This window comes from Sylvia atricapilla, chromosome 1, assembly GCF_009819655.1.
Source record: "Sylvia atricapilla isolate bSylAtr1 chromosome 1, bSylAtr1.pri, whole genome shotgun sequence".
Lineage (NCBI taxonomy): Eukaryota > Metazoa > Chordata > Aves > Passeriformes > Sylviidae > Sylvia > Sylvia atricapilla.
Window position 1 is genome coordinate 32159947 of NC_089140.1, and position 19971 is coordinate 32179917.

Sequence of the window (19971 nt, forward strand, 5' to 3'; positions counted from 1 at the left end):
TCCTTCCCTTCTACTCTCCTCTTGTGAATGTTGGCTGCAGCCACAGCACAAGTGGACCCAAATATTTTCTGTGTCAGCCCTGCAGGAATGTGTAATCTAAGGCCCAAGAGCAGAGGAGGAAGAATGTGAAGGACTGGAGTGTCACAACAAAACCACCTTTTAGTTATTACCCCAGCCCTGGTGGGTTTGGATTCCTCTAACCACAGGCCTGATCCTCAGTGCCTCTGAAGTCTATTTACAACATGTTTAATAATTTCTACCAGCCGGTTCTTATTGAGATTGTCACTCAAAATTTATGTAACAATTTCATGTATCAAATAACATGGCAAAAAACTCCATCGTAACCAACTTTATTGTTTTTAGGCAGATAAATTTTTGGTTTTAATTAACAGGCATTTGTTGTCAGCAGTTTTCCTCTGGAGGTTCTCAAAACCCTCTTGGGAATGAGCATTCAAACTTCCTTTCTCCCCAGTAGACTTTGGATCAGGCTCCCAGTGCTGAACCACAGTGTTTGAAGGTCACTTTTCACTTCTAGGATCAACAACCTGGAAACAAAGGAGTGCAATTAAAGTTAATGTCCCACATGGTTTAAAAAATAATTGTGAATGCCTTCGAAACCTGACATTTCAACTGGGAATGTAGCTGATTGAATAGCAACAAAAAAACCAACAATCACATGAGGACGCTGCAGTCATATGATTTTTTTGCAGTCAGTCACAGCTTTGACTTCGATTTATGCTGCCCCTTGTTTCTGTCAGATAACGAGGGCTTAGTTTAAACAAGCCTGTACCCCTGAGGCTATTGCTGTCACCCTGCTCCTTGGCTGGCACTAGGAGGGAGGGTTAGCTCCAGCCAGGAGGATTCTGAAGCATGGATTCTACATATGCAAGATCCACAGGACTTCACATCAGAGCCTGCATTACTGAGAGAAATGCTGGCTAGAGTGCTCTAGGTAATGGTAGTAACTTAGTTAATAGAAAACACTGGAAAAAAATAGGAGAAACTACAACCCCTCCCATAGTCAGAGTTCTAAACTCCCCTTCCATTGGGCAATGTCTTCATTCTGTTGACAGTAACTTGGAATTATGGACTTCCACCTGCCCTGCCCAAAATAAAAATGGTTTGCTGTTGCCCAGCTGACTGGTTTCTGGCTAGCCAGTGTCACACTTACAAGTGCTATTCTTTGGGACCACTGAAACTACTACTCAATTCTCTCTTGAGGACGGTACTTGGCTCTATGCCTTGCCATCTTCCCAAAGCTTGTTCTTTGCTGCAAACAACAGCAGGAAACTTCACAAGCCTGCCAGGGCTTCAGTGAAAATCATCTGCTGCACTGCCTGTAGAAGAACACCTGGGCTGGGGAAGTACATTGCACCTGAATTTGAACCACTAGCTGCAGTGTTTGCCAATCCACACTGCTCCTCTGGAGCCACTGGAGCCATTTTTAGACTGGGCAGCAAAGTCTATTTTTTGTTTATCGCTACAATGCACGAAGTTTATACAATCAATTGTCCGTGTGTGGGTCATGGCAACTTGGGAGCTAGATATGGAGTGGCCATGACCACACAGGGGCTGTGGTGGCACCTCTAGCCATGGCTGGATTGGCTAGGCATGTACTCACTAAATGATTAAATGACATTTTCCTGAACGATCAACTCTGATCAGGAGTCAAGTCAAGAGAAGTGTTTGAATTGGCCGTTTTCCACTCAGTTTAAGAGTTGTTGCCCAGCATATGGGGCGAGCCATGTGCTTAAGTAGTGATGGGTTCATCAAATGCAGCGATGTTACTACTATTGCAGTAACACTTGCAAATCAGGCTGGGGCAAGAGTTAATTTGGATTTCTGGAAATAAGTATTCCTAATTTAAAAACAAATTAAGTGCAAAAAATTGATCACGGCGCAAAACTAGTATAAAAATGCCTGTGGGGCGAATGGTGTGGCTCCAAACAGGTCTCTCAGAAATCCCAGGCAATGCTGAAAGCAAAGGGAGTGAGTCATAAGCACATGAGCTGAAAGAAGCTGAAGACAAAATCATGCATCTCTGCTTAATTCCATCACATGATGAGTCCCGGGGCCCTTCATTTAATCGGAGAGCGGCGGAGAAGCTTCATTCTCCCCTGCCGGTGTGCAGCGGCGCAGTTCCCGAGCGCAGCTCCTGGCGGGCGCTGCCGGCCCGGGCCCCGAACCATGAGCGGCGTCCGCCACCGCCTCGCCCTGCTGCTGCTGGCCGAAGCCGTGCTCTGCGCTGCCGCCACACGTGAGTGCTGCCCTCGCCCCGCATCCCTGCCTCCTGCCTCCTGCCTCCTGCCTCCCACGGCCCCAGCCGGCCCAGCACCTGTGGTGGATGCTGGAGCCGTGCCCTGCGACAGCCGGTCCCACCCCAGGGTTGCCTGACTCTGGGTAGAAAAGCTGCGTGAGTTGGAGAAGTGTGCTGAGAACTGCTCAGTAATCTGTTCCCTGTGCTCCACAGGTACATGGAGCTGGCTGGAGCTAAACCTTGGCTTTGGCAGCAAATCCTTAGCGATATTTCCCCAGTTGAGGCATGGCTAAAATGGCAGATGCAGGATGGACTTTGCACAGTCGGCTTGGCTCAGCTGTGGCTGAGAGAGGCCGGGTCAGAAACCGTGATCCCCACTGGGACACTTGGACCTGTGGAGCCCTAACCTCAAGGAGCCCAGTCAAGGAATTAGATCTGCAAGCCACAGTGGGCAGGGAGGGGGCTGATCCGCTTCTTTCCGGGCACCCAATTTGACTCAAGTCTTAGGATGACTCCCTGAGCTCAGGGCTGGGAATGTAGAAATAGGATTTTAAGCTCAAATTCCAGAATGTACAGTATGGAAATGGAAAACCTTAAAAGCTGAAGTCTGTCTGAGCATTCATCTAGCCTTGTACCTGCCTCCAATGGAGAATAGTACTGCATGTATAACTGGGCAGGTCAGGACACTTTCCCAGCTTTTGATGATTTGTAGCATTTATAGAATTGCCTCTGTCAGATGCAGAGTCATTATATTTTACAGTTTTTACTAGACGTCTTCCATCTGTTCATGCATTTGGGTTTTCATTGCAACATGTGTAAATTTTGGGGACACAAAAAAAGTTTCACACCTTAATTGTACCTTATGTGAAGAAGTACCTTTCATGTGCTTAGAGCCTGTAACCTGCTGGTTTCATTTGATTCCCCTTAACTTTTGTACTTCCAGCTTGTTCCTCCATGCTGTTCATGATTCTGTTTTTATATTCTCCTCTGTCACCTCTTCTCCAGGCTTCAAGACACAGTCTATTTAGCTGTTCCTCATATGGAAACAATTTTATCCCTTTGTAGCGTCCTCACCACCTCTCTCTGTGGTTTTTCTTTCAGTTCTTTTATAGTGATTGAGCTGCAGAGAACAGAGCATACAGTACTCAAGACATGGCATCATAAAAAGCTGTAACGATGTTCTCATCTTTGTTCTCTATCCAGCCTTTTCCTAGGTTTTCAACTACCAATGAGTACTGCATTCAAAACTGTAAAGCTGCTAGGTCCCGTTTCTGAGTTTAGAGCTAGTTTAGAGCCCCAGTTTCTCAAAGTAAGGCTACATTTAACTCTGTTGAATTTCATACAGTTTTATTCTTGAGTCATAGAGTTTCCTACAATCTTCCCCTCTACTATTTTAATGTACAGTCTTCAGCAAATTAAAGGACTTTGCTGTTGACCTGTTTCTTAGATTATGAACATTTTAAATTATTTTAACAATGGAGAAAACTGGGCACTGATTCATAACTTTTTTTAAAAATATCCTAATCAATCATTTATTAATGTGAAATCATTCTTATCCCACGGTAACATTATTGCTTTGTGTTCCTTTAGCAAGGGACCTCATCAAGTGCTGTCTGGAACTCAAGCAGACTGTAACAAGCAGGTCAGCCTTGTTCCCATGCTCTCTGTCTCCCTCGCAAAACTCAGAATATGTTTGTGAGCAAGGCACTCCTTTTATGGCAAATCATATTAATGTACTGTACCTACTTACTCTGTTCTTCACTGCTGTTCCTACCAGCTTCTCCAACTTGAGCCCCAAAGGGTTTTTTTAATCCTCTAAATCTTCCCTGGAAGTGTTTTTAAAAACTGTCATCACATTTGCCAATTTTTGTTTCTCAGTCACTGAAGCAGTGTTAAGCAAGATGTTACATGCTATGGTTAATAGCTCATTTATTTCACTCTTGAATAACTTCCATACTTGGGCCATCCTATCTAGACAACTTTGTCATTTTGTTGATTTGTTCTATAATTGGGTTTTTTTGTGCCAACACTTAATTTTGAGAGATATTCTATGTCATTGCAAAAAAAAATTTCTATAACAGAAACCCCCTATGTTCTTCCTTTGTGAATAAAAACATAAACCAACTGACCTATTTGAGTTTTGTGCTACCCCTTTACCTTTCCTGGGTGCTTCTTTTGCATCTACATCATCTTTTGGCCCTATACTTCCTGGCAAGCTTTCCAACATAGTTTATATTTGGGGGAAAAAATTGTAGTTTTTATGGTTTTGCAAGTTGCTCCTCAAATTCTTCTTTGTCCTACTTTATTATGTTTCTATACATAACTTTAGAAAGTTTATTTTACAGTCTGGTGCCATTCCATCAGCCTTTTTACTTCTAATACACTTTTATCCCCTTTTGCTGGGTCATCTTTCCATTTCTGCTATCCTAACATCAGCTCTCATGCTCTCTTTCATGGCTAATACACTTTCACAGGAAATACTGAACTTGTCTTTGCTACATTTTTCACCAAAATGAAAGCCAGAATGAGAAAGAAGAAAGTCAATCAAACTATAAGATCTTTTCCCCTATGATCACCTCACCAAAACTATTACAGGAATCTGTTCCTCAGAGCATAACATTACTCTGTCTATTTTGAACTGAATTGCTCTGATTTTGGTTATGACCAACATCTGTTCTTAAGTGGTTTTCATTGTTAAAAAAGAAATACATTAAAGCTTTTTGTTCCTTTAAATTCACCAACTGAAAATCTTCAGTTCCATGTGTTAGAGGAACTAGTGCAGAAGCCCTTCCTCATCTGAAAAAACATCTTTGTCTTGTCTTGAAGCTTGTGAAACATTTTATATTTGACTGAAATAAACAAAGCACATCAGAGAGGCAAAGAAATACCTGAGCAACTTGTGATTTATAAGCAGTGACAACAGCTATTACTGGACTAGAAAATGAATTCTAAGTTCAAGGATTGTTAATGAAAACTCAAAATTAAAAGCATTTGTAAAATTAAAAGTGCTCCAGCTATTTTTGATAAATTGAACATTTGGGGGAAAAAACAATGATTGAAAAGTTTTGATCTGGCAAAATCAAAACATTTTTAGTCATTAAATAATTTTCAGATAAAATCAAGGAGAATGGGAAAAATAAATTACAAAAATTATGTAGCCATTTACTTTTGAACGAGACATTAATTTAATGATACCTAAAGTGTAATTGAGCTTGTAAGGGTAAGTCTTTGTGAAGTACTTTTATAGCTGCTAATCTGTTTTTTCCTGAGCAAAGTTTCTCAACGACAACATTACCAAACACTTCTTCTGACCAAGACTCAAAACAATACAGCATGTGATACAGGTCATTAAGTAAATACCAGTCATAATGTTATGCTTGCTCACATCAAAATATATTAAATCTGCAGGAAAGTCTTGATTCAAGTGATTTAAGTAAGACTGCAGGGAGTTCCTGTGGGGCAAAGACTGTGGGAGATTGTGTCTCTGAGTGCAAAATCTGTTCTTTTCCTCAAACTGTTCAGTCCTCAAGACTGGGGGAGAGAGCTACCAGCATCAGCTCAGAGTTGGGATGGAACTGGCCAAGGGATGTTTTCTGCCCAGCAGAAAACTCACTGGGCAATAAAACACCAAGAGAAAGAAGCTCCTGCCTCTTCTTCTGAGCTGTTTCTCTGATTCTCTCTTGCAGTAAAGTTAGGAATCGCCCACCTCTAAAGACTGTGCTTTAACTGGCTACACCTGCTCTGTGTCTTTTCCAAAGCTTGGAGAAATTCCAACACAACCGGTTAGGTTACAGCAGACAGAGCAATTCTTCCCCTTCTTACAGGTCTCTGCACTTTCCTTGAAATCATCCAGAACTTTGTTGCACTTGGGTATTAATCTCAGTAGCATTCTGCATCAGCTGTACCTTTACAATAAAGCTATGGAAAGCAGAAATCCTAACTCCCTTTATGTTGTGACAGAATGGCACACCCAGCAGTTACTTTACCTGATTAACACGGCAGAGCTCTCTAAAGCCTCCAGGCTTTTATGGAACTATGCCCATAAGCCCTCTTATTAACATATTTTTATGGCATTCTACAGTGGCCAACGTGTTCCTACAGGTTACTTGGATATTTATGTTGCTTTCCACTATGTGTCCTTTGTGACAGAAAGAGGGATCCTAGAAGCCTGGGAAAAGTTTGAGCCCATCATTTGTAGTAATATGAGAAGAAAGAGGTTATTGAAGTTATTTAATATCTGAGCCATTTTTAAATAAAAGGCATGAAGCTAATATGTTATTGTTGTTACATTATAAACACATTGAATTTACCATTCAGCTCTAAATTTCCTTTTCTGGAAATACCAGCTTCTGTTATAATTGGTTCCACCCCACCCACCCAAACCACCAGCCAACTCACCAAAGGAGCTGCACTGGGTCAAAACTAATTCCTGGCACAACTTCCACTAGAGCACAACTCAAACACAGAATGAATTTATCCTGTTAGCCTTTTACTCGTAGATTTATTACCAGGCAGAGCAGTCAGAAATCAAGCAACCTCTGTGCAGAGAGCCTGACTGTTGCAGGGTTATGTAAATTCTTGCAAACCATTGCTCTGATATGGTCAAAACATTGTAAACATTTTTATTCCTTGTCTGGGAAGTTTGCAATACTGCAAGTAAAAAAAAAATGTCAGTCTGACAGTGGTGGAATTGTCTTTATGTTGATTATAGTTGATGTAAGTGTTTACAGCTTCAGTGATGAAATTCTGTAATTTTCTACTGGTGGAAAGTTTTCTACTGGTACATAATTAAAGTTCAGCACAATGAGTAATGCTTTTTTGGAGTAGTAGGGGAAATTGCGTTACATTTACACTGATGTTTGGTTTAATCTCTAGGGTTTCAAGATGTGTTGAGCCATGGAAGCACTTCTCCTGTCACATCCTACAAGAAGCTACAAGGCTGGTCCAGTGATCAAAATAAATGGAATGAAAAACTTTATCCTTTCTGGGAAGAAGGAAATCCCAGATGGAAGGACTGCTGGAAAGGTGATAGCACATACACATTTCAAAGACACTTGAAAAATCCACCACAATGCAGAGTGCAGGTGCTACAGTGCATTTTCATAGTGGCAATAATCCACTGCTGCACAGAATGGCGAGTTAGAGATGATTTGGTATGATACCATTCCCAGTGGGTTGTCTGAGGAAGCAGAACAGTGAGTTATTACATAAAATGCTTTCCCATTATGACTAATCTCAGACATTAATACTTATCAAGAAGTATTGATGGTCAGGGCTCCAGCACAATCCACTACGTGAAACGTGCCCTGGAGGACAGGCAGCTTTACCTGCTACCTCAGCAGGGCACGAGGGCTTCAGGTTGACAGCTTCAGCAAAGACCATGTTTATTGTCACCTGGTCTGAGCTGAGGGCCAATGACTATCCCTGGGGAGAAACAAGAATTTTCTCCTTTGAAATATATTGACCCTCACAGGTAGAAAACTATATTCCTAGCTCTAGGAATAAAATTAACAGCAGACCAGTAAGTGATCTCGGGGGGTACACTGAGTCCCTCTGATTGTTTGAAGTTGGGGTTTGATAAGAGCACAAGTGACTTAGGAGCAGGAAAGCCCTTAAAAACAGAGTAATCAATAAAGCATTTCTAATGTAAACAGTGCACAGTTGATGGTACCTTCTGCTCCGATGCACCCTTTATTGCAGTGAAGACAAATCTTCTTTTCTACAGGTGGAAGGGTGACAGCCAAACTGGACAGTGACAGCCCAGCACTGGTTGGATCCAACGTGACCTTTGTTGTGACTCTCCAGCTTCCCAAATGCCAGACAGAAGATAATGATGGCAACATAGTATACAGGAGAAACTGTACCCGGGGTAGGTAATAGCAATTTCCCTGCACCACACTCACATCTGCCTGCTGCTGCTGTGAGAGTGTCACTGAGCTTTGAGAGCATCACAGGCACACTTAGTGAACAGCAGCCGTGCTGGATTTAACTGATAACTGATAACACTTATCTGTGCATGCCCAGCCTGTGCCACACCAGTTTTTTTTTTCCTAAGAAGATCACTGTGGTATTTTTAATGCTCTGCCCCACCGTATATACCCTGACCAGGTAATTTGAGACTGACCATCGTTATAAACTTGCCTTCCCAAAACAGTCACAGAATCTGACTTCCCAACAGAACTGTTACTGCTTTTCAGCTCAGGCACAATGTTGCACAGTCACACTGCTTTCTTTTAAAGCTGTCCATTTATAAAATTGAGGGGTTTTTTCAATTATGAATGGTAGAATTCAGTAATGGTATCCGTACAAAAGAGTAAATCTCACACTTCCACATTTTAGGAATTAAAAACAAATAAATAAATATTTTAAAAATCAAGCAATATTTTCCTCAGAAAATCACCCTTTTTCATCTTATTTACAACTACGTGGAGAAAAAGGCCTTGTGTTGAAAAAAGTATTTTAAGCTGCTAGATCTAGAACAGCACATGCTGTTGTACCTTTCATCCTCTGAATGCAAAAATGTTAAACAAATTTTTTTACTGATCAAAGTAATTTTTATTTCAAGGCATATCAGCAAGGTTTTGTAAGCCTAAATTCCAGTTAACTGTCTAATATTTTGTTAGCACTTATATCCACATTCTACTATCCACATATCTGCTATGCTGTTTTGGGGAGGAAACTTCCTATTTACTATTCAGAAAATGACAGAAATTCATGTCTAAGTTATTTAAAGGTGTCATAGAAAACTTCTCTGACAAAACAAATGAAGTCACTTCCTTACAGTGCTTTCACAGCCACTCTTTGTACTTAAAATTTTAAATTCTGCTTGCCAAATACTTAGGTAGCCCCATTATCCTTGGTGAAACAGCAGTATCTTGTGCAGTTTTTGGGCAAGCACCTCTAAATTGTGTCTGGCCCATGAGACAGTAAAGGTTTTTTTTTAAACTTCTTAATAAAATAACACCAAGACAGAACCATTTTGTGTTTACATTAAAACCAAACAAAGCACAACTTCAGAAGAAAAGAATTAATGTTAATCTAAAAACACCCCACACTGTTGCTATAACCTGCTGTTCTTGCCTCCTGTATCCTAACTTCACATTTCTCAGTTGACCAGAGCATGTCCTATTTCTATCCTTAGATCCTCCAGCTGCCATGGATCAGCAAGTCTATGTCTACAACTGGACTGAATGGACTGACAGCTGTGGCTGGGAAAACTGCACAGGCAACCACAGTCACAATGTATTCCCAGATGGACGTCCTTTCCCTCATCACCCTGGCTGGAGGAGAAGGAACTTTGTCTACGTGTTCCACACTTTTGGTTAGTACTGCAACATGTGCCTTGGTTGGGGTGATCCTGCAAACCTTATATTCTCTTTGTACACAACTCATTTGTCAAGTATGTTTTACTAAAAGCAGTTTAAAAATGATTCCACAGTCTTGAGTGGAAATACTGAATTAATTTGCCACTTTTTCCAGAGAGGCCATCAGGTGTTTGGTCTAGAAATCATGGATTACCAGAAGATTCTCTTTAAACCTGCATTCACAATACTACCACTGAAGAAAATTAATTTCCTTTCAGTAGTATTCAAGATCTTTTTCTAGGAAAACAGAGAGTCTGAGCAGGTCAGTCAGACAATTTATTGACAGCTTAAGACTTTTAGATTTAAGAGAGGACACAGTGTTGTGTATCACCAGTTTAATAGTGCAGCACTTCTTGTCTCTAGGGAGGTGAGAACTGCCACTGGCTGTGCTGCTGCTCTGGTCACAGATGCTGATTTTCAGTGTTTCCTGCTCCTGAGTATGTAATGGTTGGGCTATTGCTGCCATTAGCTACATACTAAATCTTAGTGTCTTCAGTTTGCCAGGCTAAATCAGTATTATTGTCAGTATCAGTATGAGTAATAATATTCCAAATTTTATGCAGAGGTGATACTATTTACCTAGCTCAGTCAGCTGTTAAAAAGACAAATAATCAAATAAATAAAAATGGATCTAGAGTATGAAGCCAGAGGCACTGTTTCTTCTGGCTACACTGAAAGCAAACACAAGATCACTTAAAATGCCTCACATCATCCACTACATAATCCTAATGACTTAATGTAGTATAACTACTTTGGAAAGATGGAGATGTCTTGGCAATTTTTTTCTTGGATTAGTGAAATTTGGGACATCTTTTTGAAAATTTCAAAAAAACAGGATTTATATGAGTAAACACATTGTAAAGGTATCCAGTCCTTTGAAAACACCTGTCAGATTATTGGAAGACATTCCTAAACTATTAATATTGATTTTGACAATCTAAGATTCTCAGAGACTTTGCCTCTCATAAACCAACTTGTAGCAAAGCTGAGGGAGAAAATGTTAAGTTCATGGTTTGTTTCAGGTCAGTATTACCAAACAACGGGACGATCTTCAGCCAAGTTCTCAGTCAACACAACAAATATCACTCTTGGCGAACACGGGATGGCAGTGACCATTTACAGGAGAGGCCACGAGGGATTCGTTCCGATTGCAAGAGCAAAAACCGTCTACTCTGTAACAGGTGAGTGTGCTGGAATCTGCTGTAATGAAATGCTGGAGGTATTTGGGGCTTAGCTGTTGAAAAAAGTTCAGCACAAGCATCCTCTGGCATGAAAAGAAGACACTGGCCTGAGAAAGGTTTCTAGCATGGCAGTAGAATCTCTGGCAAATTGCCTTGAGTAGTTTAAGTAACCTTTTTGTGTATCTCAGTAGTGATCTCTCTACTTGGTAATGAAAAATGATTTATGAAAGATAATTCAGTCTTCCACAGATGTCTGTGATTCCTCATTTGTTCCCATATTTTTCTGGTTGTTTCCTACTGACATTCCCTCCTCAGGTGATAAATCGAATTAAAGTAGAAACCTGGGTTGAAGATACCATGTTTAGACCTCACATTCTGGCTGTTGCTGTTCAGGGACTTTGGAACTGGTTTTTGTTTACAGACAGGTATCTCTGCTTTATTTATTTACCTCCTTTTTCCCCCCCTCCAGACAAAATTCCAGTATTTGTGAGTATGTCCCAAAAACATGACCGCAACATCTCAGACTCCATTTTCATCAAAGACTCACCAATTACATTTGATGTGAAGATCCATGATCCCAGCTACTATCTGAATAATTCTGCCATCTCCTACAAGTGGAACTTCGGAGATGGAAGTGGCTTATTTGTAGCCAGCGGTTCTAGTACATCTCACACCTACACTCTGCAAGGAAACTTCACTCTGAATTTAACTGTCCAAGCCATTATACCTGTACCTTGTAGGCCAGTAACACCCACTGCACCAGCACCCACCTCTGCAGGTAAGCATTTATCAAACAGCACTGACATTAGGAGCTATGTTAAACTCTATATTCTGATGTTTTAAGTTTATATCTTTAGTAGTTTTACTGTCATCATGAAAGAGCTGCAACCTCTGAAAACCCTCTATAAAATTGGCTTAGAGACAGAATCAATAAGCATAAACTCTTCTAGGATCCTGTGGTTGAGATCACTTACACATTTAACTCCTTATGCATCCAGTTCTACCACCATACTTACAGCATGCAAAGGTCATCAGGTGAACATAAATGTAAGTTTGTATTATCTCTGTCACACCTGGTAAGGAAATTTTGGCCTTGTCTACTCAGGGTCATCTTCTGAGGTAAGATGTAATTTTCAAGTGAGAAAAAGGAATTTCAGAGCACTCTTATAGCAAGTTTCTTTCTGGATTGCATTAACTTCCACCCAAAATTAAATGAGATTGGACTGAATTAGAAAAACCTAGTCATATTCAAAAATATGGGATTTCCACATGGCATTAACCCAGAACAGCTTTTCCACTTTAAATTTATTGACTAACATATTTCAGAATAACTTTTATTATGCTCAGCATTGGTTTATCATCTCAGAGGGTTTTAAGGTTTGCAGAAGGCCTGCAGTTTCAGCAATACTACCACTACTGTAAAATTGTAAAAGTAGCTGTATTTTTCAAATTTCATATTTTTAATATGTGCTCTTACCAATATATGGAGTAAGAATGAAAAATGAAAGGAAAGATATAATTTTCACCACTTCCCCTCTTCATTTTTCCACTAGCTGTAATGTAGAGCAGTGGGAAAATACCAGCTTTTAAAAAAGCATTTTAAATGTTTTATTGGCCTTTGGATTTCTTATATAATTGATCTGGGGATTTTAAAGAAGTATTTCATTGTAATATACCTTGTAGTCTCCCTTTTATTTCACTGAGATGGGTGACTAGCTAGAAGGCTTTTGGAGTGAGACTCCCCAGGCCACTCCAGGCTTCTAAAGCTGGGCACATGTGTTTTCTTTAGGTATTACTGCCATGAGCTCATAACACAGATGCAGACATGACTGCACAGCTGCAAACCAAATGCAGCCCATGGAATGAAGACAGCTGAAACATGGGGCTGTGTTCAGAATATCCCTAAGCAGAGCTTGTTCTAAAGTTGCATATCTGTTTCTTCTCCCTTGAACAGTTACAACTGGACCATCTTCTGATCCTGACTCTTCTCCCACTGTCGAGTCAGTGCAGGATAATCCTGATGGAGGCTGCCATATTTACAGAAATGGATACTATGGAAGTAGTATTGATGTTGTAGGTAAGGCTGTGGGTCAACATCTGAACAGAGGAATGGTGTTAACAACGAACAACAATGTAAGTTAGAAATGAGGTTTATTTAGACACATTTTTACCAATTACATGAGATTCACAAAAAGATCCTTCTCATGGACATAACTGGAAGTTTTAAGGATAAATGTACAGACATCTAACTGGCTGACTTTGGTTTCTGCCTGCACTCTGCCAGGGGCTAGTTACAGAGGCTATGGCCCCTTGCTTTCAGATACATGAGGCTGGACCTTGGTCTGGACGCCTGCCAATGGCTGACCCCATGGGCTGGTGAGGATGTGCATCTTGTCACTCCTTTCCATATCATCAGCTTCTGAACATGCCACAGCAGGAGCACATGGGATGGGGAGGAGGTTTACGTAAGGTTGAACTGACCTTTGAATGCACAGAAATCTTATGTAGTGGTAAGTGATTTAGAAAAATAAGGAAGTAATTAACAATAATGAGAGAAAAAAAAAGGCAGACCAGAAAGGAGCAGCCTCACTGGAAAAGTTCTCAGCTTTCAAAGCCCTCAAGAGGAGCACTAAGGAAGAGAGTAAGTTATGGAAAACAAGATCTGAAGGGAGGATCAGCCAAACACTTGAGGTTCAGTACACATAGACTTCAAAGTTTGTCATGTATCCTAGAGTTGATATGTGTTTCCTTTCCCAGAGGGAATCCTTGAGGTAAATATTATTCAGATGACAAGCATCCAAATGACAGAAAGTCAAGCTGAAAACTCACTGGTTGACTTTGTTGTTACCTGCCAAGGGAGGTAAGTGTGTGAATGAAGCTGTCAATCTTCCCTGTTTAAAACTAATTAGGGGCTGGAATGCTCTGTGCACTTACATGCAGATGTATGAACAAAACTTGGGAACTGCAGTATTTCTATTTCTTGATGGGAACTAAAGATAATGCAAGTCTCATTTTTAAACTATGCCAACAGAGGCTACTGCCAGGGACTTAAGATTCAGAGCAAACATCCAGTCTCAGTGAAAATAAGGAACTGATTGTGGGAAGAAACAATTTATAGTCTCCTGGCCAAGACAGGATTTCAGCATCCAAGTAAAATGGGAAGCAGTTTACTGAAATTGTAAGGAAATCCTTTCTTTTTGGCCAGGAGTTTTTGACAATTGGAATAAATGGATGAGTCCATGCAACTTCTTGGATGCAAAAACATTGGACTAGTATTCCTAGGTCTTAGAAGGCTAGAATTGAGAGGACAAAGAAATACAAGAAACACCATAGTAATACAACTGGGATAAAATTAACCTCTCTTAAGGGAGTGTTTTCTTTTCCAGCACATGATACTACTTAAAAGAATCTGCATTCCTTTCTTAAAGATGTGTATTAAAGGTAATGGACTTTATAAGCTGATTTGCAGCAGGTAATCCTGTGATCACCATAAAATGTTAAATGATAAGTAAAACAAGCAGGTAATTATACAGATTGTATACATGCATTCTATACAGAATCCACAGGTACATATATATATATGTGTATAGATATGCAAAAAATTGCATATAGTATTAACAAAATACGCTTAAATCACTATAGTGGCACTGATTTCAACAGGCACCAGCATAAAACTGGTGCACCAGCGCAATGTGTCTATGAACTGGGCTAAGAGGATTCCACAGATGCAATGTGCTCTCTCTTCCCATGCCAGTCTCCCCACAGATGTCTGCACGGTAGTTTCTGACCCCACGTGCCAGGTGTCCAAGAGCGTGGTATGTGACCCCATTGTTGTCACGGATGAATGTTTACTCACCATCAGGAGAGCTTTTGAGGAACCAGGGACATACTGTATAAACATCACCCTGGGAGATGACACAAGTCAAGCCCTTGCCAGTGCCCTGATTTCTGTAAATGGAGGTGAGTCCACAAAGAGCAGACATGGGTTCTTGGTGAAAAGCTTCTCCCTGTGGTCATTTCCCTGCAGGGGGAAAGAGCACAGGAATACATAGTGGGGGTTCTTATTATGCCTGGAAGCCTCAACTGAGACTGCACCAGCTTGTCTAAGAGTCCATGCAAAGATAAAATGATGATAAATTCCCTGGGGGAATTTTAGCTGTTAGACCTTGGTTTGACTTCTGTTTACAATCCAATGAGTACACTAATTATACAAACTGTTCAGTATCACAGAATATGAACAGTTCTTAAGCCATAATGTAATTTTTCACAGAAAAGCAGGTGGGGAAAATGCTAGCCAGTCCACTCCAGACATGGAGAGATAGCAGAAACAGAGGGGAATTCAGCTCACTTGAGACAGAATCAAAAGTCTACAGCACAGTTGACTGCCCTGGGCCCTCTTAACTGTCTGTGGGCCTCGACATGGTTTCTTTTTCTACATGAAGATAAGATAAATCATGTTCTGGAATGATCTGCGTAACATCCAGTGACTACAGAGTCTGCCCAGGGTAATTGTTTCTGAAGAGGAGCTTTACCTCTGGTTGGATAAGTATCACTGTGTCTATCTCATAGCTATCAAAGCAGTTTTTGACAGAACCAGTTATTAAACTCAGCCTCAGTCAGAAGTCTAAAAGATCATGCTGCCTCTCTGCTCCCACTTCATTGCCCTCCTGACTTCCTATTACAGTGTCCTAGTGACTCTTCCGAACTCTCTAATTACTATCAGCCAAGCAACTGACCCTTTGGAGCCACTTTCCATAGTATTTTTTGATGATTTTATTTAATCTAGGTGTAAGTTTATCTGTGTGCCTGATCTGCAAGTGCATTCTGGCTCCTAAAGGTGAAACTAAGCAGGCAAAAGGGTTTTTCCTCAAGTGTATTCGTAGAGACTAGCTTTAGCCCAATAAGGCTGGTCTGTCTAGGTTTCCTCCAGAGGGCAAAGCTGAATTGTACTTTGGGGCTTCTGCTATAATCAAAGCAGAATTAGGATCTAAGAGAGGTTGCTGTTTTAAGTCACCTTCTGGATGAGCCCACCTAATTTTGTCAAACAGCTATCCTCTAGTCTGTGTAAACATTTCCACAGCATAACAAATGGCAAGGATCAAATTAGCTTCACCTTGTGGGGTGCCAACAGGACCCTTCATTCCCCTCCATGCTGGAAAGGTAGCCATGTGTCTGAGGAGCAGGGCTTGTGAGAAAACTGGCAAAACACAACTTGCACTCTGGTGGAATCAAGAACTTACATGGATTGGGACGTGAAAGCACCACCTCCTGCCAGTCACTGACCTCCAGTGCTTAGCATATTAGAATTATTAACTGTGCTTCAATTCATACAGCAATAAGTAAAAAAGGCATTTTCTTTGGAAAGTCTGCCTCACTGTAAAATAGAGGCTAACTTTTAATCAATGTACTTTCGGAATTATAGGAGCATCATCTGGAGCAACAGAAGGTGTCTTTATCTTCCTTGGCCTGTTGGCAGTGTTTGGTACCATTGGAGCATTTGTCCTTTACAAGTAAGTTACTAGTTTCTATGATCATAAACGGTTCAAAGAACTGTTAAAATATTATTTAAATTAATGAACCGAACAATTTAAATTTGCTTTAGCTATGTTTTTGTTTCTTTACTATTGCAGCTCACAAATATTCTGGCAAATATTCAAGAAAATGAGATTACTGGTTTAGGCCACAAAACAATTGGAAAACATGCAGATGTTAAGGACTTCCAGAAAAAAATTACATTTTGTGCCCATAAGAACTAACAGTAATACTAGCAGGCCTGGGAACTTCATGTAAGCAGAAAGCAAACTCAAACTGCACAACAAGATTTATATATGCAGTAAAACCAAACAAATTCTTCATTAACTAACTGATAGAGAAATTCTTTGGGGAAAAGTTTTTGGAAAAAACTACATGCAGGCCAGTAGTTAGCAGAAGTACATGTTGCTGCATTATTAGTTTGGAAGTTTCTCATGAGCCTTTGAGGCTGCATGGAGACTCCTGAGTCAAGTGTATGCTCACCCTTCCCAGTGAGTGGTGAGAAACACACACTTCCATGGGGCAGCAGTGGTCCAGCACTCCTTCTCCCTAACCAGGCCCCTGCCACCACTGCTGACCTAAACCTATAATGCTTCCAGGCATTAGATGGGATTGAACAGGGAAGGAGGAAAGACAATGCATGATGAGCACATGATCAGTGCTTTTATGCACTGGTCATATGCTAAATGTGGACCCTCCTTTAAAAGCCTTTCAGCAACTAACTGTGCACATTCCTTGCAGGAGATACAAGCAATACAAGCCTATTGAGAGGAGTGCAGAACAAACAGAGAAGCAGGAGGGATTTACTGCTTACTTCAGCACTTTCAAAGCCATTTTCTTTCCTAATAGCACTGAGAGAAATCCTCTGCTGAAGAGTAAACCAGGCATTGTATAAATTTTTAGTGTAACACTGACTATTAGATTAAGTACAGAACTTGTATCTGAACTGTACTTTAATGGGGCTTTCTTGCGGTTATAAAAAAACCCCAGGGAGTAAGGTGAAAGCACATATAGATGGGACGGTAACTTTTGGGGCTTGGTGCAATTAGCAACATTATAGTCCTTTGTAGAAAAACGAGGTAGTTTTAAGCACTTGCTGTTCTTGCTTGTCATGTAGGACACACTCTTCTGAATTACTAATACCCCCCACCCCCATACCCTTACCTGGCTGTTCTTGTATCTAGGTTAAAACCCACAAAATTAATCACATCCAAAATCCGGGAATGGGGAAAAAAAGGTTAATTTAAAAAAAATAAAGACAAAAACCCCCAACAACCAACCAACTTGTAAACACTTAGTTTTTATTGCTACTTACTGCCTTAGAAGGATTCATGTCTTTGCTGAAATGAGGGACACAGGGGGCAGGCACGTGTTCTGCCTGTGGAATGAAACGTGCCATGGCCTATTCCCAGGCATTGGCACTGAACTGCTGCCGCTGCTGCGCTGTTCAGGAGGTCCTAGCACAGACTTGCCCCAGGCAGGCCAGCTCCCCACCAAGCAAACCCTGGATTCTGGGAACCACCAGAGGCACAGCCCCCTCACTGTGAGTTTGGCAGCAGCCACCCTGTTTTTCAGGGTTCAATAGCATGGGTGCAGCTCATTAAATGCCAGTTGGCCTCAGGGCCAGAAAACAGGGCTGGACACACTTAGCCTCCCACTGGACATGGCTACCAGTGTATGAGTCTCACTATAAACTAGACCACAGACACCCGAGCAACAAGATGAGGCCCATCAGCTTGGCTCTCCCTGTTCAAACTTTAAGTCCCATATAAAATTCTGAGTTGCAACTGCTGATGCTGCCTTTGCCCCCTTTGATTCCGTTGGTCTTGAGACACTGGACTGGCACCACTGGTGCCACGGGGGCAGATATGGTCCATGCACAATGAAGGGTCAGCAGAACAAGGGATCTAGGAGGAAGAGGTAGCATTCAACTGCCTTTTCCTCTTTTCTTTTCATTTTTCTTTCCTGCTGTAAAGAGAGACTAATTTCTGCTGGCTCCTCCATCCCTCTGACCACTAAATGAAATAAATGAAAACCCCAAGATAAATAAAACACTCCGCTCCAGTTTCTGCTTTTACATGATGCACCTTAGAAAATGTAAACTTATGCAAAATCAATGTGCCTTCACTAGTTCACTCTAGCTGCAATTCTGTTAAAAGAACTCATTCTGAGGCCTTCCACAAGTGATCTGGCCTTGTAGCCTCACATGCTCATCACGCAGCATCATGGCATTTCACAGTGTGAGACCAGCACAAACTGCTGAAGGCTGGCTCACTGGATGATGAGAAAAGGAGAGCATCTTATTTGTAGAAAGGGAAGAGGTTGCTAAAAAGGTTCACGGAGATGAGCAAACAGACCAAAAATTCTTTATAGTTCATGTTTCATAAAACTCCTGCTGTTATTAGTAAAGGCCACGGCCAAAATGGAGGGTGGGAAAATGACCTTACACAATCCATTTCTAAACATGGAATTCTTTGAAGATCTGTATTTCAATATAATTAGCTTATTTACCATGTCGTGAAACATCTCTGATACATACTGTTTTCAGTTCCTGTGGCAATATATAAACACACTTTCCTACTATTTTATCAGATCTTCCAAATGCTTATAATTTGTAATCTGAATCTAGTGTTCACTGCTCCTTCCCAGTGTGCACAGACTCAATGACTTAAGAATATTTTTAAAAAGCAGATTCAAATACCTGTGAGATGAGTTCTTTAGCTCTAAAATTCAACAGCCTCTTTTCTTCTTCTGTTTCAAGGTTCTCCTATTATTTTAATTCTTTTGTGGCTATTTTAGTTATATTATTAAAAGCAGTGTGTTGGCCATTGTTCCATCTTCCTTATACATAACATCCTATTGTCTAAGAACTAGCATCTCAAATTATTTTCTGACTTAAACAGGAAACAAAGTTTTTGCAAAAATTACTGTCTAAGTGTTATGTCCTCTGTTATCAGTCAGTCAGGACTGTAATTTGTATTTGTTGCTCTAGCTTGAGGCAGGACAGGGGTTTAGTGGAAAGCTTAAGATGACCTGTAATGATGCATGAAAACATAAAATCTGTCACACCTTGGGATCAGTGAAGATGCAGGCTACCACCTGGGCTCCATGCAGAAAACATCTTGCTTCTGCAAAATGCTGAATCTTGGATGCTCAGAGACGTCTTAAGCTTTTGCATAGAAAACAGCTTTCAGGCATACGTTATGAATTTTTTTCTACTTTAACCTAAGTATTAGGAATGTCTTGCACTATCTCCCTTTAAGTGTCATGTCAGAATACTACATTTTTATATTACAATTTTGCCTTTTCAGCTGTAACTTCTATTTCATACATCTTTACTTTTATACAATGGAATTTAACTGCTGCACTGATGAATAAACCATGTAATGATTTTAAAAAGTTCACTGCTTTGTCTCAGAACAAGAAACTGTGAGATAAGTAACTTGATGAGCTACCCAATTATCGGTCAAAAGAGTGTCTACCTCCATAAAACACAGGATTTGCCTTACCCTCAGTTGACACCCGCCTCTGCTATGGCTTATCGAGCTGATTTTGCAGTCTCCCTTCAAGTGTACTCAGAGCAATGACACCACAAACCTGAGAAACAAGGAGACTTTCTTAACACCCAGATGACAGA

The 19971-nt window shown here is 40.8% G+C and overlaps 1 protein-coding gene across 1 annotated transcript; it reads left to right on the plus strand.

Annotated features, from left to right (window-relative positions):
- The first annotated feature begins 2187 nt into the window (after positions 1–2187).
- On the plus strand, positions 2188–17285 carry GPNMB (glycoprotein nmb). The gene is made up of 11 exons (XM_066313345.1): positions 2188–2257; positions 7133–7282; positions 7983–8126; positions 9399–9578; positions 10644–10802; positions 11272–11580; positions 12757–12879; positions 13560–13662; positions 14557–14762; positions 16225–16312; positions 17076–17285. Exons 1-11 carry the CDS (start codon positions 2188–2190, stop codon positions 17227–17229), a joined length of 1686 nt encoding a protein of 561 aa, XP_066169442.1. The 3' UTR covers positions 17230–17285.
- Positions 17286–19971: the final 2686 nt, after the last annotated feature.

Coding starts and splice junctions, on each gene's coding strand:
- GPNMB (XM_066313345.1), top strand. CDS start 2,188: ATGAGCGGCGTCCGCCACCGCCTCGCCCTGCTGCTGCTGGCCGAAGCC. Junction 9,579..10,643: donor CTACGTGTTCCACACTTTTG/GTTAGTACTGCA, acceptor GGTTTGTTTCAG/GTCAGTATTACCAAACAACG. Junction 11,581..12,756: donor ACCAGCACCCACCTCTGCAG/GTAAGCATTTAT, acceptor TCCCTTGAACAG/TTACAACTGGACCATCTTCT.